The following is a 26,799-nucleotide window of genomic DNA, read 5'->3' on the forward strand; positions in this document are numbered from 1 at the left end:
GCTCGGCGAAGACCGAGGCACGCCCCCTTGCGAGGCCACGCCCCCCCGCCACCATTCAAAGCGCTGATCGCTAGCGCCGGCCCCCAGACAGACTGTGCTCTTGAGGCGGAAAGCCGAGAGCTCTTTTTAATTGTATACTAAACCTTTTAAAATTGAAACTTGTTGTCACTTTAATTCTGTGTGCACTTGCCTCTGGCCTCACTGCTTCCCTGCGCAGCCGAGTGATCGCTGTTGCAGTCCTCCCACGCTCTTCCCGCCGCCAGCTCGGCGAAGACCGAGGCCACGCCCCCTTGCGAGGCCACGCCCCCCACCACCATTCAAAGCGCTGATCGCTAGCGCCGGCCCCCAGACAGACTGTGCTCTTGAGGCGGAAAGCCGAGAGCTCTTTTTAATTGTATACTAAATCTTTTTAAAATTGAAACTTGTTGTCACTTTAATTCTGTGTGCACTTGCCTCTGGCCTCACTGCTTCCCTGCGCAGCCGAGTGATCGCTGTTGCAGTCCCCCCACGCTCTTCCCGCCGCCAGCTCGGCAAAGACCGAGGCCACGCCCCCTTGCGAGGCCACGCCCCCCCCGCCACCCCTCCACGCCCTATAAATAATGTGCATCTTCCGCACGCGCAGCGGACGAGCGCAGCGGGCGCGCCGCCTGCGCGCCGAGGGCGCGCCAAATGCGAGCCCGTCTGCGCCCGTCCGCGGCCAGACGGGCCCAGGGCCTTGGGGCGCTGCCCCCTCCATTACTTACTCTTCTGCCACACTTAGAGGTCTACAGCACCCTCCTTGTGCCCTTTTGTCTGCAATCTGGGACCTCCTTGTATCCCTTGGCATTTCGGCTGACACACCCTCTCCTAGGCTCACCCAAAAATCCTTGTCGGCCTTCACCCCGTCTGAGACCCAGATTCGTATACTTTATCTTAACACACGTTCCCTCCCCCAACATCACGCCGACATTTTTCTCCTGTTGACAGCTGAGAACCCTGAAGTCCTGTTGCTTACTGAGACCTGGCTGTCTGATCTCTCCCTCCCTGACATTCTGGCTGCCCTACCTCCTAACTACTACATGTTGCATGCCAATCGGCCTACAGCTCGTCGTGGCGGGGGGGTGGCGGCTATCATACGTAAAGATCTGACACTCATTGCGTCTTCTTCGCTATGTCTCCCTGAGGCTGAGAATCTTGTCATCAACCTGGCAACGGAAGCTGGTGCCTTGACCCTTATCGTCTTATATCGTCCCCCTACCCCTATGCCCCTGTTTCCCGCTGTCCTTAGTGAACAGCTCGCCGCCCTGATGACCTCTTCTGCCCGCATCGCCATGTTCAGTGATTTCAATTACTGGTTTAATCATGCCGATGCCGGCCCCCATGCCACTGAACTGTTTGAGGCACTCCTCAGTCTAAATCTGACCCAGCATGTCACCACCCCTACTCACATCGGGGGCCACATTCTGGATCATATCTGGACGCAGGGGGTATCGCTCTCCTGTCCGAGTATCTCCCCCTGCGTCTGGTCTGACCACTCGCTGATCGAGTTGTCTATTTCTGTAAAGGGCCTGGTCAAGCCACCCCCTCTGGAGGGTGGGATCGCTCGGAAATGGAACGCTCTTGACTCCTCTGCCTTTCTCTCCTTTCTTGCGGAGACTCAGCCCCTACCCAGTAACGCTTCTGGCGTCAATACACTGGACGCTAATATTGCTCATTGGCTTACTACTGCTAGCGACCTATTCGCCCCCCTGTCCCGTTTCCCTCGCTCACGCCATAGCAAATCCCACAAATGGTTCAACTCAACACTGAAATCACAACACCTCGAGCTGCGCAAATTGGAGCGCAGGTGGAGGCGTAATTATTCTAGTGTAGATAGGGAGGCGTACGTGCTTGCACGTAAAGCATATAAAAAAGCCATTATCACAACTAAGTCTGCTTTTTTCTCTGAGAGAATATCAACAGCCCCCAACAAATCTAAAGAGATCTTCAAGGTCCTCGGTGAATTAACATCGGACACCAGGACACTTCCGAATTTGCCACCCTCCGCAGAGTCATGCAATGCCCTGAACACCTTTTTTATTGACAAGATCCTGGCAATTAAAAATTCCATCCCTCTTTCCCCTTTCTCAGTTAGTGCTGTAGTCCCTCCCATCAACACTTCCACTCTGACTTGTTTTCCCACACTCAATCCCGACTCTTTAGCCAAGTTGGCTACTCGGGTGAAATCTGGTTCCCCCAAGGATTGTTGTCCTCCTTCTGTGTTTCGTGACATTTGTCATACTCTACCGCACTGCATTCTACCCCTACTCAACACTTCCCTTAATTCTGGCACAGTCCCTAGCTCTTTCAAGGAGGCTGTACTGGTGCCCTTGCTGAAAAAACCTGGCGCGGACCCAGCGGTCCTCGCCAACTACCGGCCCATCTCTCTCCTGCCTTACCTGTCTAAAATCTTGGAGGCACATGTGAATACTTGCCTCTCGCAATTCATCGAGGAGTCCAACTTCCTGGAAATGAACCAGGCCGGCTTCAGACCAGCCCATTCTACCGAGGCTGTGATCCTCGCCGTGTTGGACAACCTCAGATGTAATGCTGACAGAGGACACCCCCAGGCATTGGTCCTATTGGATTTGTCGGCGGCATTCGACACGGTGGATCATCACATCATACTCCACTGTGTCGAGTCCGCCGGAGTCCGCGGGCTCGCCCTGTCCTGGGTCAAGTCCTTCTTAGAGGGTAGATTCCAAGCAGTTAGCATGGGTCCCTTCAGCGCCACCAGTGCACCATCATCCTGCGGGGTTCCCCAGGGTTCTTCTCTGTCCCCCCTCCTTTTTAATTTGTATCTTCAGCCTCTTATTCACTCCCTGGGTAGTTGGGACGGCACCGTATTCAATTACGCTGACGATCTACAAATTATTTTTCCCCTTTCCTCCCCTGACGCCGTCACCAACTTTAAGGCGGTCATGATACACATCCAGCATTGGATGAATCAAAATCAATTAAAGCTCAACCCTGGGAAAACCGAGCTCCTCCTTCCTGGGAGAAGCGCTTCCCATTGGGGCCCCCGGTGCTGGCCATCTGAGCTTGGTCCGTCTCCTTCTTCTGCTGGCTGTGTAAAGAGTCTCGGTGTCATTATTGACCCTGAACTCACTCTCAAGGCCCAGGTGAGCGCTGTAACATCTTCCTGTATGTTCCAGCTACACAGGATACGGAAATCTGCCCACCTCTTGACCCCTGAAGCTCTGCTACAAGTCCTAATAGCATTGGTGATGTCTCGTCTGGATTTCTCCAATTCCTTGTATCTTGGCCTCTCCAAATCCCTGCTGTCTAGGCTACAGATCATCCAAAACCAGGCTGCCAGACTGGCATTTAAAATCCCCAGATGGCAGTCGGCCAAACCTTTATTACATCAACTACACTGGCTTCCAGTTAGTGAAAGAATAGCCTTTAAGGTTGGCTGCCTGGTCTTTAAAGCCTTGACTGGTCCCTCTCCTGTCTTCTTGAAGTCCTTGGTTATTCCCTACTGCCCTCCCCGTACTCTGAGGTCCACTCACCTTCAGCTCTTAGTCACTCCCCGGTTTAAACTTATCAAGTTAGGTGGCCGCAGCTTCTCCCATCTGGCTCCCAGGTTATGGAACTCTTTTCCACTCTCACTCAAGACTTCACATTCCCTTTTATCATTTAGGAAATCTTTAAAAACTCTGCTTTTCTCACACTCCCAATAAAATCCCTCTTGTACAGTCTCAGTGTCCTATCAGCGCCAGGAAACTCATGGTGACAGTGCGCTCAACAAATGCCCATTAACATAACATAACATAACAGATAATGACCCAGCATGAAATTGTTAGTTTCTGCACTGTATGACCTATGTTTAGCTCCTACATAGCCCATGAAGAGCTGGTTGTCTACTCTGAATTCTTTTGTCCCATCAAGGTAGAATAACAATGATCTTTTTGAGTCCAGACACTTAAAGGGATGTGAAGGGGCATAGAGAGGTGGGCAGTGTGACCAATTGACCCAGATGGAATGGGGTCACCACATTAGGAAGGACAGAAGATTGGGTGCGTAGCACCATATTATCAGGGAATTATATGAGATAGGAAGGCTTTGATGATAAAACCTGCAGCTCACTCACCCTCTCGGCAGATGACATTGCCACTAGAAATGCTGTTTTGATGGTCAGCAATCTGAGGGGGCAAGTATGTAGAGGCTCAAAGGGAGCACACATGGGATAAGAGAGAACAAGGTTCAGATCCCACTGAGGCATAATGAAGGGTGTAGGAAAAAAAACATATGTACAAGCTCGTTCAGGAACCTATTTACAATAGGGGACTTGAATAAAGAGGGTTGGCCAGGCACTCCTTGAGAGTGCCCAGAGCATCGCCCTGCTGGGCAAGGGTAAGAATAAAGAGAAGAATATCAGAAAGAGAGGCAGAAGAGGGTCAATTGACAGTTCTGTACAATATTTTACACATTTGTATCCACGGCAGGCGTATACCATCTTGGTGGAGGGCTGCTAGGCCACTAATATAATCTTATAGAGTTCGGAAGGAAGGTCAAAAGCTGTCAACTGTCGCCGCTTGATCTCCACGAAAGAGGCCAAAGAGTTGAGACGTTCGGGTGGAGGACTCTCCCCATCTGCTGCGACACACGATCCTACCCAATGGTCAGCTTGTTCGGAGAATTGATGCTCATTCGAAGAAGCTCAGGATGTCAAACTCTCCGATCCCAGTCCACAGCCACAAGACTGATTTGGGTCCATTCATTCATGAGCTTCTTGAGAACTCTGGGCAGAAGTTGTATGAGCTGAAAGGCATACATGAGGCCTGAGCTCCACTTGAGAAGAAAATTGTCCCAGAGCGAAAGCTGCCTTGGATACTCCAGGGCACAATACTGCTGACATTGTGCGTTCTCTTTGGAGGTGAATAGATTAACCAAAGCTCTCCCCGTTGTTGAAAGAGACCTTGTGCCACCTCCGGACGGAGACACCATTCGTGATCCGCTAGGCATCGACGGCCGAGTTCATCTGCTCTGGCATTCAGAAAACCTGCCAGGTTTTGAACTACAAGGGACATGCCCTGCTGTTCCAGCCACGTCCAGAGATGCAGGACTTTTTTTTATAAAGAGCCCACCACCCCATCCCACCCTGCTTGATGCAGTACCACCTGGTGGTGGTGTTGTCCGTTAGCCACCACTGCCGGTCCTTTGCAGTTTCTTCCGAGATCTGGACCATTTCGGAGAGATTCCCCTGATGCTGCGCCCAATGGAACTTCAGGCCCCACTGCAGAATCCGCATATGCCATCTGGCATGATTTACCAACAGGATGCAGGAGGCCTTGAGGCCCAGCAGCCTCACAGTCATTTTCACTAAAATCCAGAATATAGGCTGAAACATCAGTATTATAACTAAATATCCTGGACTCACTGCTCGGAGGATAAGCCTGAAACTGCACTGTGTCCAAACAGCTCAGATGAAATGAGAATCTGAGAAGGAGTCAGGTGTGACTTTGAACCCGAGCGAATGCAGGAAGTCCGCCGTAGTCTGGAGGTGGGAAACAACAGTCTAGGGCAAGGATGCCTTCAACAGCCAGTCGTTGAGGTAGGGGAAGACTGGAACCCCTAACCTGCGCAGATAAGCTGCGACCACTGCCATCACCTTGGTGAACACTTGAGGGGTACTGGTAAGGCCAGAGGGCAGCACAGTAAACTGAAAGTGCTCGTGGCCTACCGTGAACCGCAGGTAATCCAGGCAGACAAGATTGGGATGTGAAAATATGCATTCTGCAAGACTAACCCTCCCAGCTAGTCTCCTTAGTCTAAGGCAGAAAAGACCTGAGCCAATGTGAGCCTCTTGAAGAAGATTGACGATCCAGAGGTCTAGAATAGGACAAAGACCTTTGTTCTTTTTGGGTATCAGAAAGTAGTGGGAATAACAACCTCTGCCTTCTTCTGATATCAGAATCCTCTCTACAGCCCCCTTAGCCAGGAGAGCTGTAACTTCCTCTCAGAGCAGTATAAGATGATTCTCCACCAGCAGTTCTTCAGATGGCGATAGAGGAGGGGGAAAAGAGAGAAAGGGGAGGGAGTAGCTATCCTGAATGATCTGCAAGACCCATTTGTTTGACATTATAGATCACCAGTGGAGGAAATGATGTTGGTCTCTCGCTCCAACTAGATACCCTGGACTTGCAGAACCAAATTAGGAAGGCTTAGAGGGTGTAGCTACTGGGAGGTGGGTAGCGGTTGACTTCTGGCGACCATTTCCCCGAGGTGGGAATGCATTGTGTCGAAATCCTCGCACAACTTGGGAAGTCTACGCAGAACGGTGGCTGGCATATGGCTGACGCAGTTGAAAGCCCCTTCCATATCCATGAAAGGGGCAAAAGGCAGACCAGGTGCTAGGTGTCACTGAGAGACCCAAGGACTTTGACGTAGCCCGTGAGTACTTGAAGTGCTCCAGCACTGAGTCTGCTTTTATTCCGAAGAGATGAGTCCCAACGAAGGGCATGTCCATGAGATCAGCCAGATGTTATTAGCCATGCTTGGCACCACAAGACCACTGTTGCCAAAACCGCTCTACCTAGCGAGTCAGTCGTATCCATATGACACCTAATGGTGAACTTTGCTGCATCTCTCCCATCTTTCACTGCTTGGGGGAGCACAGCCTGGGCCTCCTCTGGGACCTGTGGCAGTAATTGTGCAACCGTTTCCCATATGTTGTGCAAGAATCGGCCCAAAAGGCATGCAGTGTTCACCGACTGCAATGCTAGGCTGGCGGAGGAAAACATCTTCTTCCCAAGTGCGTCCAGCCTCTTAGATTCTCTGTCTGGGGGACCGGAAGGAAATGCACCATGGGATGTTGAGGCATGTACCACCATGCTCTCACTGGTAGGATGGTCACTGAGGAGGCTTGGATTACCCAGGGCAGGGCGATGGAACTGTGCTATAGTCCTGTTCACCGGAGCCCTGTGCTAGACTTGGACCACAAGCAGTTAGTGCTTCATTGAAAGGGAAAAGGGGTTCAGATGAGGAAGCCCCAGGCTGAAGCACTTCATTCAATGGGTTAGTCTTGATCTGCACCGAGGGCAGCACTAGGCCAAGGACCTCTGCTGACCTCTTCACCACCATAGCATAAGACTCTCCCTCCTCCGTAGCCACAGTAGAGAGAGCATTCCAGCATCTGGAAAGGTGTCCAGTCCACTTACTTCTGCAAGCTCCTCATACCGGTCCAATTCCTTACCAGAAGTTTCTAACTGGTGTTCTAAATGGTCCAGTGACCTCTCCAACTCTTCTACCATGCATGAAACCTCCTCAAAATGTTCAGGTATTGACCTAAAGCCTCTGGTCCCTGTCGGCACCGGAGTAATTGTTGACCTAAGATGATCCGAGTCCGAGTCGTCAGGAATCAGAATGGAGCTGGTGCTGCTGATGGGCGACCGGCACCGGGGTAGGTTACGTTGGCATGACTGGCACTGATCCGGAATCGGATCCATGAGACCCCACTTGAGACGAGGCCAGAGCTGTTGTCACGAAACCTGATGGGGTCTCCTCCGAACCCGCGGGGCCTGAAGGCACACCAGAGGGGTTGGCCCACTCAAATACTGGGTGGATGGCCTTGTAAAACTCGTTTACCTGAGCTGGGGTTGCTCTGGCTCCCGGAAACGGGGGAGACGTGGAGTCGACCCTGACTCCAGCTCCGCAGAACAGTGCCTGGAACGTCGATGTTCCTCACTCGTCTCATCAAAATCAAATCAAATCAAAGCAAATCAGGTGTTTGTTAAGCGTGACTACTCACCCGTAAGGGTCTCAAGGTGCTGGGGTCAATGGGGGTTCGCAGGTTCCAGTCCATCAATTAGGGGGTCTGTCGAAGAGCCAGGTTTTGAGGTTTCTTGCGAAGATGGGGAGCGATGTTATATGTCTGAGGTGGAGCAGAAGGTCGTTCCAGGCACTGGCCGTGTGGAAGGAGAAGGAGCAGCCTCCCGATCTGGTCTTTCTGGTGCGGGGAACCACGGCGTAGGAGAGCTGGGCTGATCGTAGGGTCCTTTGGGGTGCGTGGAATTTGAGTCGGCTGTTCAGGTATGCTGGTCTGGTGTTGTGGAGGGCCTTGTGAGCGTGGGTTAGCATCTTGAAGGTGACTCTGGCTTTGATGGGGTACCAGTGGAGTGTGCGCAGGTGCTGGGAGATGTGGCAGTGGCTAGGCATGTTGAGGACTATTCTTGCGGCGGCGTTTTAGATGTTCTGTAGCTTGCGGGTGAGTTTTTTGTTTATTCCGGCATAGAATGCGATGCCGTAGTCGAGCCTTCTGGTGACTTGGGAATGAGTAAAGGTCTTTCTGTGTTCGGGATCCATTTGAAGGTCTTATGTAGGAGTCGGAGGGTGTGGAAGAAGGAGGACGAGACAGAGTTGATCTGGCGGTTCATTTTGAGCTCTGACTCCAAGTTGATTCCCAGGTTGCTTGCATGGTCTGTGGGGGTGGGCGGGCTTCCGAGGGCGGGGGGCACCAGGTGACGTTCCAGGCATCTGGGTTTGGGCCCATGATGAGTCTCATCAATCCTATGAAGCTTGGAAGAAGTCCTCTTGCCCTCTCTGAGTATGCTGATGAGACTATACTTTGTGATTGGACACCCATTGCGCTGGCAAGGGCCTTGAATGTATGAGTCAGGTATAAAAAAAACAGAAACAAAGCTAATATTGACATGATAAAGATCACTGTGTTTGGGCATAGGTGCATTAACATAGTCTTTCAAGCCCCCTGCCCAAACAATATTATTGGTGGTAAGAGCAACATGTATACAACCTTCAATATATGGAATAGATGCAGTCCCGTGAAATTACAACCTGGTACAAAGATATGTGTTTAGATCTTTTTTTGCTTCCCTTGACTCTAAACAGGCACAGAATCACCAATTGTTTTGACTTTTGAAAAACACTTTTTCCACAGACTGACAGTTTGGTCATCATATTCAAAACTACAGCATGATAATTTGGAGCTAGTCACCACATGGAGTAGCACTATGCAATGCAATATATTCAAAGTGACAGGAGAAGCTGATTTCCAAGAACTTTTGCATCAAGCAGATTTAATGCAATTTCTCAAGGCATGTAAGTGATGCATGTTTACATGGCACATTGCAGGATTATCTGTACATACCAATGCAGCACATTACATGCCACAAATTTCCTAGACTCAAGTTCTTGGAATTGTTTCAGTGGCAGCAGCAGAGTTAAAGCTTAAGTGTTTATCACAAGAAAAGCCTTGTGCATGCTTTTTATATGAAGCTGCTTCATTCCTCAAATGTAAATTTTGGTTAACAATCATTTAAGGGGGAAGAGTAAAAAAAAGTCCTGTTTATCCAAGGTATAGCATCTAACTGGGTAGCCTGGCTGGTGAAATATTTGTAAGTATTTAATGCATCATTTGTTACATTTTAGAGTTTGTGTGCTGTGGTTTGTAATAATCTTTCTCCACTAAGGGGACTTTTGGTTTGAACCTGTACCTGGGTACCAAAGTAGCTCCTAAGATTTGTATGGTAAACTGTGAATGAAGTGAAAACATATACATTGTTTTAGACTGACTGGTCTATTTATACTTCATGTGTTTTTATATATGAAGCTTACTTATCTTCTGAAGATGTATTTTACTGTAAGCTTTCTCTTTTAGCATGGTTGTATATTAAAATAATTTGAGATTTGTGAACGGTTTTAGAAATGTTAATGATTTAAATATGGTGACTATCACTGTGTTTGGTTCTTAAGGTTCCCTTGATAACCACCTCCCATTTATCAGTTACACTTGATGATACTACTCTGGTTGTGTCACCACTAAGCATCAACATCTCTTGCAGATAACTGTAGGGATGGAGGGAAAGCAATGGCACTGAAAATATAGCTCCTCCCAAGTGTTGATGTCACAACTGATTAGTTGTTTTCTTGTTTTGAGCTAACACTTGATTATGTTATAGATATTGTTCATATTTGTATATGTAGGCACTTCCACATGTAGAGTGCAAACCTAGCTAGGTAGCAGTGAAGGGTACAACAAAGCCAGAAACCGAGAGTTATGTTTCAGGATCATTTACAATGAAATAGAAAGTGAGCGGTTGGTGAGTACAATCTAAGCTGGTCTACATGTTGGTTAGTGGCTTAGGGCCAGATGTAGGTGGCCCAATACAGGTCGGTAACGGCCGAAATTACCGAATTTTGGCCGCTACCGACCGATATTGGGCATTTGGGATGTAGGTGGCCTAAATTGCAAATTCGGTAAATACCGATTCGGTAAATACTGAATCTTACTGATTCGGTAATTTTTACAGAAAATATATCTACATCCCATTTACCTATTCTTAAATACCGAATCGGTAAAATTCGGTATTTAAGAATAGGTATATTGGGATTACCTACATCTGGCCCTTAGTGTGCTTTCTCATGGCAGTGAAAGAGTTTCCAAAGTGTAAAACACGATGAAAGTACTCGGAAGCCCTGACTATGGAGTCATCATTTGTTACTTCCTAGCTCTATTGATTTGTTGGGCATATATTGAAGCTTACACAACATCAGGTTGTGAGGATAACTTTACGAGTAATGATAGTAATGGGGTCACCGTATCTCAGCAAAAAAACATAGGGCCCGATTCACAGAAGCAAACTGAGACGAAAGTCTAACTTTACGACTTTCAGTATTGACAAAGGGCATTTAGTAATAGTAAAGTTAGACTTTTGGTCTAAGTTAGACTTCAGGTCCAAACTGAGGGGGTCATTAGGATTGCGGTTTTTCCGCATCCTCGGGGCCGGCGGAAGCCACCGCCGGCCCAGAGGATGCGGAAAAACCGCAGCGGACTGACCAAGGACCCACCGCCACATTAGGATGGCTGGTGGGTCCTGGTTTCCGTCCGCAGCTTTTCCGCCGTGGCTGGCTTACAACCGCGGCGGAAAAGATCTGATATGGTGACGGTGTCTCTCAGACACCGTCCGCCATATCAGGATGGGATTTTAAAAGTGCTTTTCCGCGGCGGGTTTTCCGCCGTGGAAAAGCATACGGATCTTCACCTAGGGGGCCCGTTGCGGGCCCCCTAGGTGAAGGGGGGTGGGGGGTGCACATGGGGGGTACCATAGGGTACCCCCCTGCATTTGCATGCAGAAAGCGGCAGGCACCGCGCGGTGCCTGCCTCTTTCTGCATGCAAACGCAATGCGTGCATTTTTAACATTGCCGCGGGTGCAGCTTGAAGCTGCACCCGCGGCAAGTCCGTCCGCGATCATAATCGGCCCCATAGACTTTTGGCCTAAGTTTACTTTTGTGAATCAGGCCCATACAGTTCAAATGATAGGGAGAACACTAAACAGGATTCTTACCTTATCACCCTTCAGCCCGGAAGGACCTGGTGCTCCCTAGAAGAGAAGTAGAAACTATTAATTGCAACAAATTATATTAAGCTTTTAATGTATTTAAATTTATAAGCGGTTGAAATAATGAAATCCAGATAGGTTGTTCGGGATGCAGACAATAAATAAGCTGGAGGACTATTTGCATATAATTCAGAGAGAGTGATGTTGTGAACCTGGCTCTTACCCAACTTCATGATTTTATTGTTTTTCCTTTTCATTTGCTAACTTTACTAAATTTAAAAAGTTTTAGTTCTTACAAAAAGTGGGTGAGCGAAATCTGCCCAGTGTAGTTTTATGAAGAAGAAAGCTACATCAAATCTTATTTATAGCAAGTTGTTCCAATTATACAAATTTTGCAAATTTGTGAAGTGCAAAAGTTGTGTAATTTGCCTAGCTTTGACGACACAATTATAACGTTGTACATGCTTGCATCTAAAAAATATTTGTGGAGATTGTGGGTCAATATCAATAGAAATTCTGAGGTAAATAAATAAGTTGTGTAGTGAATTTGTGGTTAGTGTACAGCCTCCTGATTGTCTGTGGTTGATTACTGTGTAATTCATTAATGCTCTCTGCGTAATCAATGGGATACTCACCAGTAATCCAGCAGGGCCCGCAGGGCCTTGTGGTCCAGGGCTTCCATCTCTGCCAGGAAAACCAATCAAACCCTAACAGAAAAAATAATTATTGAAAACTATAGTAGAAATCAAGTAGAACACAGAGATATATTTGGCATAGGTCATGTGATACCAATATCAGGTTCTAAAAAGAGACCAAGAGCAAGACATTGGCCCATAACACCATGTACGAATGACCATTTTCCTGAGAGGTGGAAAGGATTATAGACCAGCTGATCTTATTTAAATTGTGCCTACTTTTATTTCCTTATTGAAACTACTTTCTATGTCCCTATTTAGTTAATCAATCACTCAGGATAAACAGTAGATATGGCTATATTTCTAAACACTACAGGTTCAAGGAACGCCGGTTGTAGTGTGGTTTGTCACACATTGTGATTGAGCCACATGCCACTGAAAGCAGCACTAAGTCCTTCACAATGCTGAATGGAGATAGAAATTAAATACATAAGTAGTGGAACTACAGCAAGGAGGGAAATAATAATAATAATAAAAGACATTTATAAAGCCCACAGCTACCTCGACTGAGGTGTGCCGGCGCTAAAGTGGATAACATCATGGCCATACTAGCAGCGATCTAGTCTCTACGGCTGAACAGCCATGTGTTCAAGGTCTTTTTGAACTCCTGTTCAGAATGCATCATACGTGGTTACAGGGGCAGGTCATTCCAGCATTTGGATGTTCCCACCTCGAAAGCTCTGCCCCACATTCTCAATTTAACAAAGCGGGGAGTGTGGGAAGAAGAAATGTCAATTGGTCTACCAGAGGCATAGCTAACATACGTGCAACATGTGCAGCGGCACCAGGTCCAGAGGGGTCAGGAGCCATTGCAACACCAAATATGACTGTCATACAAGGTGTAATTGAGGAGAAGGTTGGGCCATTTTTCTTCCTTGCATTAGGGGCAATGATGCCCTGTCTATGTCACATTGGCTTGCTAGTGAATTTGTGATGGGCAGAAGAGACACACTGAAGGGAGATTAAGGACTTTGCTTAGCTGTGGAGGATGTGAAATCAACTATGGGGTTACTTTACCTGTTTGGGAGCTTCCCTAGAAATGTGGGTACATTGCTAAAGATGACTGGTCAGCACATAATGTCACTTTATTAAGAGAGAGCATCAGAGAGCTCAGCCATAAAAAGCCATGAAGGACAAGGAAGGAGGTTTCATTAGTGACTGAGGTTCTTTGAGATTATCACCTAGTCAAGCCCACTGTATTTAGCTGCCTTGGAATCATATAATATATGCAAACCATATAATTAAAAATAACAAAAGTAGAATGTACCCTTTCTCCTGGTACTCCAGGATTGCCTGCTTGTCCATTTTCTCCTCTCGGACCAGGTTGTCCAGGGGTCCCAGCAATACCAGGGAGTCCAGGAGGGCCTGGCGGTCCTGGTAAGCCAGAGTCACCCTAAAATATAAAATCAACAGTTTTTAGTGAGAATATTTGAATCACTTTTTAGTCAGAAATGTACTGCCTTTGGCTTACATCTAGGTTTGGAGTAGATTTACATTTTAAGCATTCAGAAGGAAGCTCAGATTGACCTGGGAAATTATTTTTATTTTTATTTTTTTCTAAAGCTCATCACACAACTGGAAGCCACATCAGATTTATGTCCATAGACAAGGAATGGAGGGGCAGATTATCAAGAAAGGGCGATCCATTATCGCCGGTTCTATCGGCAGGAAACTGCCGATAAAGTGGCGATAATGGACTTGATAATATGCTCAATGGAATTCCAATCGAAGCCCATGTTAGATGTCTTCACATCTAACATGGGCTTCGATTGGAATTCCATAGAGCATATTATCAAGCCCATTATCGCCACTTTATCTGCAGTTTCCTGCTGATAAAAGTAGCGATAATGAATCGCCCCTTCTTGATAATATGCCTCAAAGTTTGAAGTGCTGAATAAGAAGAGAATGGGCACTGATTTGATCAACAATGTTACGAACTCCAAGTGTTGTTATTGGTAAAATAGAGAAGCCTTTCGGTAGGGTCTAAAGGAGCTCACACCATAGCAGAATATACAGTCTTACGCATCTGACCAGATTAGCAGAACCTACAGCATGATCAAATCTCAACCATAGGCTGATGGAAAAAAGGAGTTTTCAATTGATGCTGGAGCATCATGTAGTCTTTTTAAAGTCTTGCATATGCCCCAAATAGTTTGTATCTAGTTGGCCTGGTGGCAAGAAGGTGAATGTTGGCTAACCTCATACCCATGGAGGATGGTAAGGGTTTAAAATCCATTCAAGCTGGCTTGGGACATGTACCATCTTGTGGAAGAAGCTCAGTGTCTTGAGCTGCATTCTTTCTCCCAGTGGATAGTCAGAGAAGCGGTATAAAGTGATTGCAGGGCCTCAGATTACCAATACACTCTCTCTCATGGATTAAGGTCCTTTGACATTTTACGGTATATTAATTTGCCAACCCTACATAGATGGCATGGCCATAATATGACCATGAGGTGACGCAGAAGACCTAAATCCTAAAAGGGTACTGTTTGTGGTACAATCCATCAATCAAGGTTAACAGTAAAGCAATACCTAACGTAGGATTATTAAATGAGGAGGTTGTGGGATTTCTTGGGTGATCAGTGCATCTGAAAGTTCAGTATGGAATGACTTGCAAGTCTCATTTGAACTGGCTAAACAGAGGCGAGGGTCGCTGACAAATTTTTTCATTTTACAGCCTATTGTCATTTCACAACACCACTGTCAAAGACTCATATCTATAATACAGGCCTACCCAGAACAGGCCAATAAGAGCATTATGTAATGTGAAATCTAGAAAATATTGACCAATGGCCTGTTTTAGTAAGCAGTCTTTCAGACCAAAGACTGTCTTAAGAATTTCTTAATGAAGATAAGATGATCATGATTTACAAACTTTTTGTCCTGTTTTAAAATAGTTTTAAGGTTGATTCCTGTCTTAAAACAGTTGGAAGAGTGAAAATAGGCCGAAAAAAATTATAATTCAGGCACACCTTTCCTGGGATTTTAAAAATTGCCTTAAACTGTGAAAATCTTTTGGTCACTTGGGCCCAAAGTGCTTACAATCACAGTTTTGTCAGAGAGAGAACTCAGCATAGGAACTCAGGCCTCCAGCTTTCACAGTCACAAATATAATTTTTTTTGTAAAGCGTTTTAATGGCAGTCAGAAAGTAAAAGCAATATGAGAAACTGAGGTACTGTTTGAAAAATACTGTACAATTTATTATTATCATTTACTGTTTTAAAAGCATACATCTCTGTAAACTTGAGAGTGGTAACCATATATGCCTAATCTTGTCAGTGGCTATGCATCATACTCCAACGGTTGAGGATTTAGACACTTCGGTATCATATTTACAGATACAAAAGCACTACATTCAATTCAGCTAATTTATTTATTTGAATTATTTTTTAATTTGAATTATTTTGATTCCGTTTTTTTTAATTGAATGATTTTTTATATTATATATAGTACACCCTAGTAGAAACAGAATTTCACTGAACACCACCAAATACAATGTAAAAAACAAATTAACTTCCTAGAACACATTAAAGTTTAATTTATTTACCAGTGGAGAAACAGAAAAGCTCCATATACATAGGAAAGGCACAATGATTAGCAAGTGCTCCACCTAACCGATTACCATGCCAACCTAATGTTTTTCACTGTTCTCACATTCTTCCATTACATTCATCAAGCAAATCCATTGCCTTTATCCTTTCATTTGTTCAGACAGATTTAGAATTCTTAGCTCTGCCTCCAATGACCAAGACAGGGAGGCTGTATGAATGTGTAGATAATTAATTAATTATGAAAATGACACCAATACATTAAAGAGCCTTTACATTGGAATTGCTAATTGTTGATATTGCACCATTCAATCTGTATGCTCAGCTGTTAGGCTGTGAGTCTCTATTCAAGCTCTGTCACATCATGATGGAGTGTAAATAATCTACTTAACGTACCATCAACTGGGATTCCTTGTCACAAAAACTTTTAGACTACATCCGATATGTTCATCACCAAAACACTGAGATATTAGGGCACCCTCTTTACTAACATTCACCTAGCACTTTTCCTTCTTGCATCCTTTAAAAGTTTTACTGGTCAACTTCCGTCAGATATTCTCAATATTTCCCATTTTGTCTTCTTTTGCCCAGTAAACTCTTCAATCTGATTTGTTCAGATGATTTTGCTTGATTCCACTTCTTCTTGCGCCTAATATCTCCCTTCTTCCTTCAAATCACTCCTTCACAAGCAAACTCCATCTTTTGCTTCTTGTCTCTGACCTACTTTTGTACATAGCATCCCTTCCCTGCTTTGTTTGCCCCTGTTTTTTTATCTGATGCCCTTTGTTAACTTCTGAAAAATTAATAAAAGTTTGAAATAGCAATTTGAATGTTTTCAGATTTGGTACTTTACAAATTTGATGTTCTTCGCTTGCTTGTTTAGAGTTTGCGTATTTGCTTGACAATAGAAATGTATACCTGTCTACAAAATCAATAATAGACAGCAAATACAAAATGTAAACAGAATGTACCTTTAGTCCTGGGGGTCCTGTTTGTCCTGGTGGTCCCAGCAACCCAACGCCTGCTTCACCCTTTGAGAATGAATAAACAATTATCTATCAACATATGTTATTTTCATGGACCACTGTAAACTACAGGACCTGGGAGATGACTAGTAGGAACTAAATACGTGAATTACCAACATTTTCCCTGGCTTAAGAAATCTTAAAATTGTTTTAAGTTGGGAGTATCCGCTTGAAATGGTATCTTAAGGCAGAAAACAAGAATCTGAAGAATTTCTTAAAGCAGACATAGTTAAAATAAACTGAAACCCTTTGTAAATATAAGGCAGTCTTAATCAAAAGAGAAACAGCTTTAGCTAAAAAGTCCTGTGGTATTTTTAAATGCAGCACATCTGGACCGGAGGGTAATGAAATGTTGTCTGATCCACATGGGTCAGTTTGTAAATTTCAATAATGATGATGGGATTTTCCATTCCACCTGCTACAATTCTAAATGCAGTTCCTAATGAGTTCTTGGGAACTGGAAATATACATAGAAAGATAGCGGAAGTGAAAGAGCTTTGAGAGCAATGCAAGCAACGATTGTTCTAAAGAAGCAGTAGGAAAGGGATGGAACAGTCTTTGGACGTAACCTTTAATTCGAGAAGGCAAGATCAAGAAACAGAATGACCTAACGAGGAATTAGGATAATTCCTAACACGAGTGCATTTTAGGGAAGGATAGGGGTTGGGAAGACCCAGTCCGACACATGTCCGGCATGGACGACATGTATTGAACTTTGCATCAGCCCTTTTTGGCTTTCAAATGCATTAGCCTGTTGCTGAATCTGATCTGAATATTGACCAGTTTACCTCTGCAGGAGACAGAGGCTGAGGAAAACAGCTGTAGAACGACAAGAATAGAGGCAGACACCATGCAGAGCCTGATGTCAGAGTACAGGCTATATGTTATGCTTTGTTATGTTATGTTATGCTATGTTATGTTAAAAGCACTTCTAAAGCGCACATACACCAAACAGTTTCATGGCGCATATGGACCAAGACTTCGCTAATGATACACATTGGGATGAACAAGTTGAATGACTCAATGCAGTATTGCATTTGTACTCAGATGGTCTGGTAGACGACTTTGTGAGAGCAAAGAGTATCATTCATCAGGGCTGGGGAGGGGGGTGGTGGGTACAGGTTCGGAAGGGGTCCTTCATAAAGCGAGACGAACCAGTATGGATGTAACATTAAAAGGACACTTTAGAACCACCTCCCCTTCAACGCCTGACCAGGATAAGACATGATATGAGACTTACCTTGTCACCTTTAGAGCCAGATGACCCCTTTGCACCCTGTAATCATTCAAACACACATATATAAGGCTCATTATATAATCAGTTACTTCTATATATTCTTAGAAAATACAGTAGTATAGGACAAAGAAATTACAAGATGGATAAAAGTTTAGTTGTTTCCTACAATCTTGCAATGAAGAATGTGTGCTCTGTTGTATCAGTTGTATTTCATCGGGTGAGCACAATACTCATCGGCCGGGCTTTATGGAAGCATTGAAACAGGTCACACAACATGTTTGCCAGTGCTTACAATTTTATATTTTAAAGTAATTGCATAATAAATGTGAATTGGGAGCTTAAATTTATTGGGAAATGTGAAGTAAAACAAGGCTATTTGTGCATACTTGCACACTCATGTACATGCACCTGACTTTCTGTGTGTATGTTTTGTGTGTGTGTGTAACATTACAGACACCTTTCATTGGTGACAACACCTTTGTAGCAGTTTTACCGCTTACATAAGGCAGAATGGAACAAGCAGCTTTATATAACAGAAATATATTTGCACTAGGAAAAAAGGAGAAAAAAGGCTGCGATACCAAATGTAACTCACACACCGCTCATAAACTAGGCGATTCTGAGATTTTAACAAAGAATTCATAGACCTTGAACGATTTGTTTTTTCTCTAAAGGAGGGTGATTTTGCTCCAAAAGGGATGAATATTTTACACCAGAAATGCATTTTGTCTAATTCTCATGTAACAAGCAAAAGTAATGTTAAATTACTAGTAAGTAAGTAAGTAAGTAAACTGAATTTCTAAAGCGCCTGGTTACTCATATTATATTACTTCTACTTTGTTATATTTGCTAGGAATACACATATTCATTATTATTTACCAAGTGTCGCCGATAGGGCCGGTGCTGCACTAAGGACATAGCATGGAGGGTCTTTAAGGTTCCCACACAAGTGGCCACAAAAAAAGTGTGTGTTTGCAATAATAGACCTCAAAAACGTCCTTGTGGCTTATAATCCTTGCAATCGAACTAGCTCCTGAGCAGATGGGCTGCTACCATTCTAGAAAGATGGCTGTACAAGTCAGACACAGTTGGCATATTTTGGCTGTCAGGATTGTGCCACCCCCCCAGATGTATGGTCTGGTCCGTCTTTCGTGGTAAATCACTTACATCTTCGCCAGGATCTCCGGCTTCACCGGTTCTTCCAATTTCTCCCTAAGAGAAGAGACAATGTTTAGATTTACAGAATTTCTGGAACTAAAAACACTAAAGCAAACTAATTTACAGCCTAACCATTCTTCCAACTTGGGTAGGAAGAGTTAATCAACCAGTAGCCTTAATCAAAATCCTTCTGTATGGATGGTAATAAACGAAGGACCAGAAAAGGAAGATAAGTCAAAAATGCCTATGCTGAAGTCTAACTCACAACCAACTCAGCAAATGCCGCCTGGGCGTAATACAGGTCACAATCATGTGATGTACATATCCGTTACATCTACATAGGCATACACACTTTGGTGTCTCTAGGGAACATCCTAGGGCAAATGATGTCTGAGGAGGGCAGTTTGCAAATGTGAGTCATACCCTCAAAAGTCACAAAGCCTTTGCACAGCCATAGATGTAAGGAAATAAACATGCCACATCTCTCCAACTAGTAAATGCACACCTAGTTGAACTTGTATAAGTGATAGCAAAAGTAATAAGTAGTAAACATGCAGTATTAATATGTACTAATAACTACAGTATTTGCAAGATGTGTGTTGGAAAGGGAAGCGTGTACGAGGAAATATAAAAAAGGAAAGAATAATCAGCAAAGAATAAACTGCAAGTCTGTGAATTTAGTAACTCTGCATGCTAACGCCCACGCTGAATATGTCAATCGTTGGTAAGATTACTGTGCGGAATGAGGGCCGCCAGGCTTGCGAGGTCAGGGCAGTGGCAGTATTCTGACCAGGGTGGTCGGGCCGCCCTGGAACCACTGCAACCGTAGCGGTTTTGAGACCACAATATGCTTGACGGGGCCGCTGTGGCCCCGCCAAGCATATTACGAGTTTCCTCACGGTCACACTTTCCATGGAGGTGTGACTGTCCCTGGGGCGTCACACCCTGTGGATGCACATATGGGGCACAACATGAGCCCCCCCCGTGTGCATGCACACCAGCACCTGCACAACATGGACTGCAGCTGTCCATGCCGTGTAGGTACTGATTTTGACGTTCGCATTGTGGTGCCTATTTCTTAGAAAAGCTGTCTCCACACCCTGGAGGTTTGTTCGTAAGTGGCGGGTGGGAAACATATGGAGAGGGAGGCAAGGGATAATGCTGTAATGATAGGTAAAGCCAGGTCACGGAGGGGATTGTAACATGAGCGTTAGGAGAGGAATTTGCCCATTAGGAAAGTTTTGGTCTCCTTTTTTAAGTGAGCTAGAGATGGTATTCTTCTGATGGCGGGTTGGAGTGAGTTCCAAATTCTTGAAGCGGCCCCAGAGAAAGCCCGATTGTATGTTCTTTTTTTCTTGAAGCGAGCAGGTTGGAGCAAAAGAACTCTGGAGGACCGGGAGTTTCTGGCTCCTCCGGATAACACAAGTTTCTGTGTGAGAAAAGTAGGGGACTTGGAATAATGAGCCTTGTGGGTGATGAAAGCCAGGGTAAATTGGATTCTGGCCGCAGGAGGAAGCCAGTTCAGAGCGTCAAGGTGGGGCGGTATATGGTCGAACTTCTTAGAGCCAGTTAGAAGTCTGACGGCAGCATTGAGGCAGGCTTTCAAGGGTGTCTGAGAGATCTTGGGTAGGCCTGCGAGGGTGGAGCAACCATATTCTAGCCTAGAGATGACTTGAGCCTGAATTGCAAGGGTCGAGGGGACCGGGGGTTGGTGACTCCTAAATGCGTATGGTGGAAATCAGATTAATCAAGGAAGATGCTTCTGTTGCGGTTCGACTGTCACATTGATCTTGACTGTCACCCTTCAACTATAGAACATTGCATCATGATGCATAACGGGTAGCTATCTTGAAGGTCCAATAATGCCATCAAAGCATTGTTGTGACATGAAAATAAATGGCAGGGCTGATGTATCAGTACTTTGTAAATGTCTCCAAGGGCCCAAAATGAAGACTGTTGAGCTTCACCGTCTCATATTTTTCTATTAGATATTTACTATCGGTTCATTGGCATGCAAATTCAGCGTTTTTATTCAAATGGTGTTTCCGCTAACTTAGCAGGTTGTCACATAGTTTTATATTAGATGTTTAATTTGGTTCAGTTGGCACGAAAATTCTACTTTTTTATTGAAATGGTGTTTCCACTAAAAGTTAGTAGGTTTAACAATATAATACAATATTTGCCTATCCGTTGTCTGAAGTAAAAAGGGCGGACCCCAGGGGTGCACCAAATAGGTATGGAGGAAGAGGTTGAGCCTTGGTGTGAGCGTGAATACAGGCCACCCTCTCCCCTGGAGGAGCCATGATGCGACATTGAAGCATCTTACATAAATACAGACAATGAGTGCATAATAGGCGGTAAATGTATATCTACCTTTTTATTTGGCATGCAGTTCGTGTGTATCAATGTGAGTTAGCAGAAGTGGTGCCAGGGAACAAGTTTCCCGAGGTCCCAAAGAAAAGCCAATAGGGGTACGGCTTGAAACATGCTGATCTTTAGGAAAGCAGGTACATAATATCCTGCTTTCATATCCCCCCCCCCTTTTTACCCATACCAACTAGAGGTCAGAATGGGATACACCTACTAGCCAGGTATTTTAAATTACACTCCAGCACAAAAAACACTCCTTTTTAGCACCTTCCTTATCATTTTATAAAATCAAAAAGTGCTCCAGCGTAGTGCGTAGGTTGCAGCACACTCCGATGCGTAGCGGAACGGGATGGACCCATAGTTGAAGCATGCCACCAAGGGGTAACCCTGGTGGGTGAGGGTTTTACTAGAAAACTGTGTTTTCTTCAGTGGAGAGTTGGTAGGCTTCACTGAGCTGGGTTTCTTTGTTGAGGAGGACAAACCCAGTATATCCTCCCACTCTTTTTTCGATATGTCAAGTTCAAAGGGCAGCAACATTTTTCTTTATTTTAATCTGATAGCAGGGTTTTTATTGAAAAAGTTTGCAGATGTAAAGGGTTGTGCAGCTGCTCTTTTCAGTGTTCAGCTAGTGATGGGGCCCGATTGTGGTGAAACGTTGAATTGTTATTTTATTTTGGTATGCAACCTACCGGAATGGGCCGCCTGTGGAGGACATTTCACTGCCTACATTCCACCGAGGGAGCTGGAGGCGGGGAAATGGTTGAGGATTATAGCAGGTAATGTAGAACAGTAGTTGCGAGCAGAAGGGGGTAGCCCCACATAAATAAAAAACAGAAGCAGGGTTCACGAGGGGAAAACCCTATCCATAAAACAAAAACGCAGAAGAGGGACAGGGGCCGCAGGGACCTCAATCAGCGGCGTAGTGTGTGTTACCAGTGCTATGGACAAAATTTTAAAAGCAAGTGTCGCGCCCCCTAACCTGTGGATTGTTACGTCAGGAAGTGCTACCGGTCCATGGGTTAGGGACGCAATACTTTAAAAAAAATTGTACCCTACGAATTTGCACCCTGGGTATCTGCCCCCGTGGAACCCCCACGCCACGACACCGACCATAATAACATCCAGGTCGTGCCCTGGCCCCATTCCCACAATGCTGGCTGCTCTTCCAGCTGCTGTACCCCAAAACAATGGAAAGGGGAGGAGTGGCATGTTTAAAAAAAATTTAAAAAGAGGACTACTCAAAAAAGGTACAGAAAGGGAACAAAAACAAAAAAAAGGCAAGAGAATTCACCACTCAGCAAACACCTCTAGAAATGAACCTTTATCTTTCATTGAAGCAGCGGCGATTTGACAAATGTCAGCGAGTACTGGAGAGCGTATTGGGATGTTTCCACTATTCAAAGGCATCATAGTTACAGATTCATTATGAACCACGGAATATAATTTAAAAATATTGAGCAATTTTGATGAAATGTGGGTTTTGAAACAACAGTATTTTGTGCAATGACAATTGTCAATTTGTTAAAATAACAAAAATGACAACAGCAACAACAATAATATCATTAATAATAATAATAACAGAAGCAGTTTCAAATTGGTTGGCTAATCACCTTTTCTCCCCTAGGGCCTGGCACTCCTCGGTCACCCTTATCACCCTAAAAAATATAAATTAAAAAAGACAATGAATACTTTTCTATTTCTAGAGTCCCCTTTTACTCCCAGCAACATCCCTCAGAACAGGGCATCAGCAACAATGGGCATCTAACAATTACACAAAGACTTCCTTTTTTAAATAAGAAATGATTAACACAAATAGACAGTGCTAGATCTGCAATTCAAAATTATTTGAACAATTGTAATGATATTTAACATAACTCACACGTTCGCCTAGGATGACTTCTGCTTGGGCGCCGGGAGCTCCCTAGAAACAAATAAAAACTTTTTTAAGCATATCTTTTTAGAAACTACTTTTTATTCTATTTATCCAGACGTATTACCAACAAAAATATTTGTATCATATTAGTTGTTGATGTCGAAATATCTGAATAACACATAAAACCAGGTTTTTGCTTTGAAGAAAAAAGAAGTTGCAATTACACTGTCAGCAAATTGGACTGCGTATATGTGTGAGTAAATTGGCAAGACCATGGCCCCATGTATCAATCTTTGATTGCAAAGCAGCTGCTGTTTTTTTGCACAGACACTGGTTTGCGAACCAGGAATACTTTTGTGCCGAAACAAATGTAGGAATCCACTACAGCCAGGGCCGGACAGGCCTTCGATTCCACCGGGCATTTCCCCTGTGGGCTGGAGGCCTGTTTTGTAAGCCTGGGCCGCTCCAGGATTCACCCTCACTTTCCCCAGCTCCTGAGGTTAACTACCACAGGCACCAGAAAGCTTCAACAGAGAGAAAAAGAAGGACGGTAGAGAGAAAGTGACCATGGAGGAAAGAAAGAGTAGTAAAGAGGGAGAATGGATGGATTGAATGAAAGAGACACTCTGAGTCGGCTGGTTTGAACATTTTTGCCGGGGATGCTTTTAGTTCACTAGTCCGGCCCTGACCACAGTGCAAAAATAGTCATTCGGTAGGACGGTCCTATTAACAAAAATGAGGCCAAACTCTACTTATAAATCCTACCAAAAGGAGTGGGAATCCAGGGATGGAAGCCTGTGATGGAAAACAGACATCTATTCTTGTAGTCACATTTGAAGAATCTTGAACTGCTCTGTGATCCATCTACTGTCTTGGGCTAGGTTTGCAGTATATACATGCCACATTTACATACATACATACATACATACATACATACATACATACATACATACATACATACCAATGTCCATAGCCCGTGTTCACAGAGTGAAAGCTGGGTCTCACTGCCAACTTCTACTTTACGAATTTCTGTGTGTCTATAAGCAATCAAATGTTTGAAACAGCAACCGAGGTTGCAAACCTTTGAAACATTCCACTGAGAGCTCCTAGGGATGTAAAAAGGGGCACCCATACCTCTCCCCCTTGTCCTAATGGTTCATAATGTGAAGCAAAGTGTACTTTGTGATGTGCAGAGGCATTTGCAACTTGCAACACAATTTTGATGCGATCCAACTTTGTGTTTTGTGTTTTTGTGAACTTCAACGATTGCGACTCAAAAACCCCTTCATATCGGGTCATATATTTAAAGTATTTTTGCATTCATACCAAGCACAAACTTGCAAAATGTACTGTATACAAAGAACAAAGAAAAGGGATCTTGTGGCCACATCTTTAATTCTCAGCTGAGACTACTGCAGAGTAAATGCCACTAAGTGGTCTTTTAGCAAAGGGCAGCCAGAGTATGTAAAGTGACAGCTCCTGTACATTTTGTATTTTACATTTTGTATTTTAAATTCTCAACACAAAAGATCCTGATGCAGGTAGACAGGCTTCCTTGCACCACCAATTTTGTTGTATGTATTTCTTCTATTCTTACCCTTTCTCCTTTCGGTCCAGGTGGTCCAACCACGAACTGCAGATTGGAAGAAGAAAGACTGTATCATTAAAATGTTAACGGCTTTAGGTTTCTGTGCCTAACAACTATGTAAGTTACTTTCAATAGCATTGAGTATGTTAGTTTTGAGCTTCATCATGTTAATATGAGGCTGCCTAAAATACTAGGGTGTTAAGTAATAGAAAATGCAAAAATATTTGCCACTACAAATGTACCTTAGATCCAGGTTCATCAAAGTATGGATAGTTTAAAAATGTGATTTTTGTAATAAAAAAGTTTGCTTCAAGTCATGGTGACTTTATTTTTTCCTTGTAGAGCTAAAACACAACTAGCGTATCCAAGTGACGTAAACAACAGACGTAACTATATTACAAACAATTCTGGAGCTTCTTTCTCAATGAATAACCATCACAGCCCAAAAACCAGCAAACAAACTCAAACAGATACAGTTCAAAATAAAGAAGAAGAACATCAAAGGGTCATTGCAGCACATGTCCCACCAAGGTTCCTGCTGGTCACGGCAGCGGTCAGGGGGCCGACTGGGGCTGATTCACGACAATATTTCTGAGTCCATGAAGTAGTAGTACAGGAGTACTCTTACATATGTCTCTGAATCTGCCGGAAATGCCCAACTTTCTCTATTAATGAGTGTGCGAATGTAGCACAGTCATTTCTATTTGTAGCATAGCATGTGGACATTCCCTGAATAATTAGGCCTGTAATAGTATGTAAAAGAATACTACAGTATTTCTACTCCACCTGATCCAACACGCCTTCAAGAATCGGCCCCGGCTCACCATGACCTGCCTCAGCTATGAGGGTTGTTAGTCTTTCATGCCTAAGGTGGTTAAAGGACCTAACTTTCCTTTGGAATATGGGAGCAGGTAGGGGAAGTTGTCTCACGTCTTCTGTCTATTTTAGATGGTGGAGAGTATGGTGTCTGAATTTGTGACTTTTAGACAGGAAAGAGTAGAATGTCTTCACCACCCTCAGCAGAGAGAGAGTCAGTATGATGACTATTACTACTACCTTCTGGGTGGACAGAAGAATCTCTTTTTGCCAATATTAAATACCAACATCTTATCACCAGTTCAAGCAAGGCATTGGATACTTAAATGCCAGCGTACCCTTTTTGAACAGGCGGTCAGACATTGAGGAGCCTGCATGACAAAGACTGACGGTATGAGAGAAAGGGGAAACATCCTTTACAACGCGGTGAAAACACTGCGGTGCCATTATGACTCATTTTTAACAACGCAAGTCGTTACCACGAGCGCTGGTGGGCGCTCTGGATTAAGGAATAGTAGTTTTGCTATTCCAACACCTTCCCTACTCTACGTTGGCTGGAGTTGGAATAGTAAATCTTAATATTCCTAAGTCCAGCACCCTACAGCGCAAGTCGTGGTAATGACTTGCGTTGTAAAAGATGCGTTGTGATGGTACCGCGATCATTTTGATCGCGTTGTACCATCATACATCTGAGAGAAAGCCTTGATGTAGATACTCATATGGACATCAGTGTGGAGATCTTACAGTCAATCAAAGACAGTATGAAGTGCTAAAGATAGTGCTTGAAAAAAAGATCGTAGCCTGAATATTGATTACCAAAATACAGTTGGGGCAAATATATGTAACTTGGTACACGTTTACTGGACTTAACTCCACACATATGTACCATATATCTGCAAGGTACAGAGATCTGGAGTTAAGACTAGCAAGCCTATATTTACCTGTATACACTTATCTTCGTGATATTTTGGTAATCAATATTGGCTTAGGACTTTAAAATGAGTTTGGCGCGGCGGGAATGGACCGCCCGCCGCCTCCCGCACCACCAAAACACATGTACAAACTGCCTGCCAGATTAGGAGTTTTCTACTGGCGGGTGGTTCTTTGGGGTACCCAGGGCGGTGCCTATAAAATAGGCACTGCAATGGGAACGTCAAAGCCAGTACCTG

At 44.4% G+C, this 26,799-nt stretch overlaps 1 protein-coding gene across 1 annotated transcript in view; it reads right to left on the reverse strand.

The window, feature by feature from the left end:
• The window catches only part of LOC147693060 (uncharacterized), a 294,395-nt gene that overhangs the window by 59,716 nt on the left and 207,880 nt on the right, over window positions 1-26,799 (reverse strand). The window contains exons 46-54 of the mRNA XM_086939574.1: window positions 24,824-24,859; window positions 23,233-23,274; window positions 22,964-23,008; window positions 18,993-19,037; window positions 17,829-17,864; window positions 16,535-16,594; window positions 13,282-13,407; window positions 11,955-12,026; window positions 11,326-11,361 (exon numbers count right to left, since the gene is read on the reverse strand). Coding sequence (XP_086795700.1) covers window positions 11,326-11,361; window positions 11,955-12,026; window positions 13,282-13,407; window positions 16,535-16,594; window positions 17,829-17,864; window positions 18,993-19,037; window positions 22,964-23,008; window positions 23,233-23,274; window positions 24,824-24,859 — 498 coding nt within the window. The remainder of the gene's footprint in view (window positions 1-11,325; window positions 11,362-11,954; window positions 12,027-13,281; window positions 13,408-16,534; window positions 16,595-17,828; window positions 17,865-18,992; window positions 19,038-22,963; window positions 23,009-23,232; window positions 23,275-24,823; window positions 24,860-26,799) is intronic.

Source organism: Lissotriton vulgaris, chromosome 9, assembly GCF_964263255.1.
Source record: "Lissotriton vulgaris chromosome 9, aLisVul1.2, whole genome shotgun sequence".
Lineage (NCBI taxonomy): Eukaryota > Metazoa > Chordata > Amphibia > Caudata > Salamandridae > Lissotriton > Lissotriton vulgaris.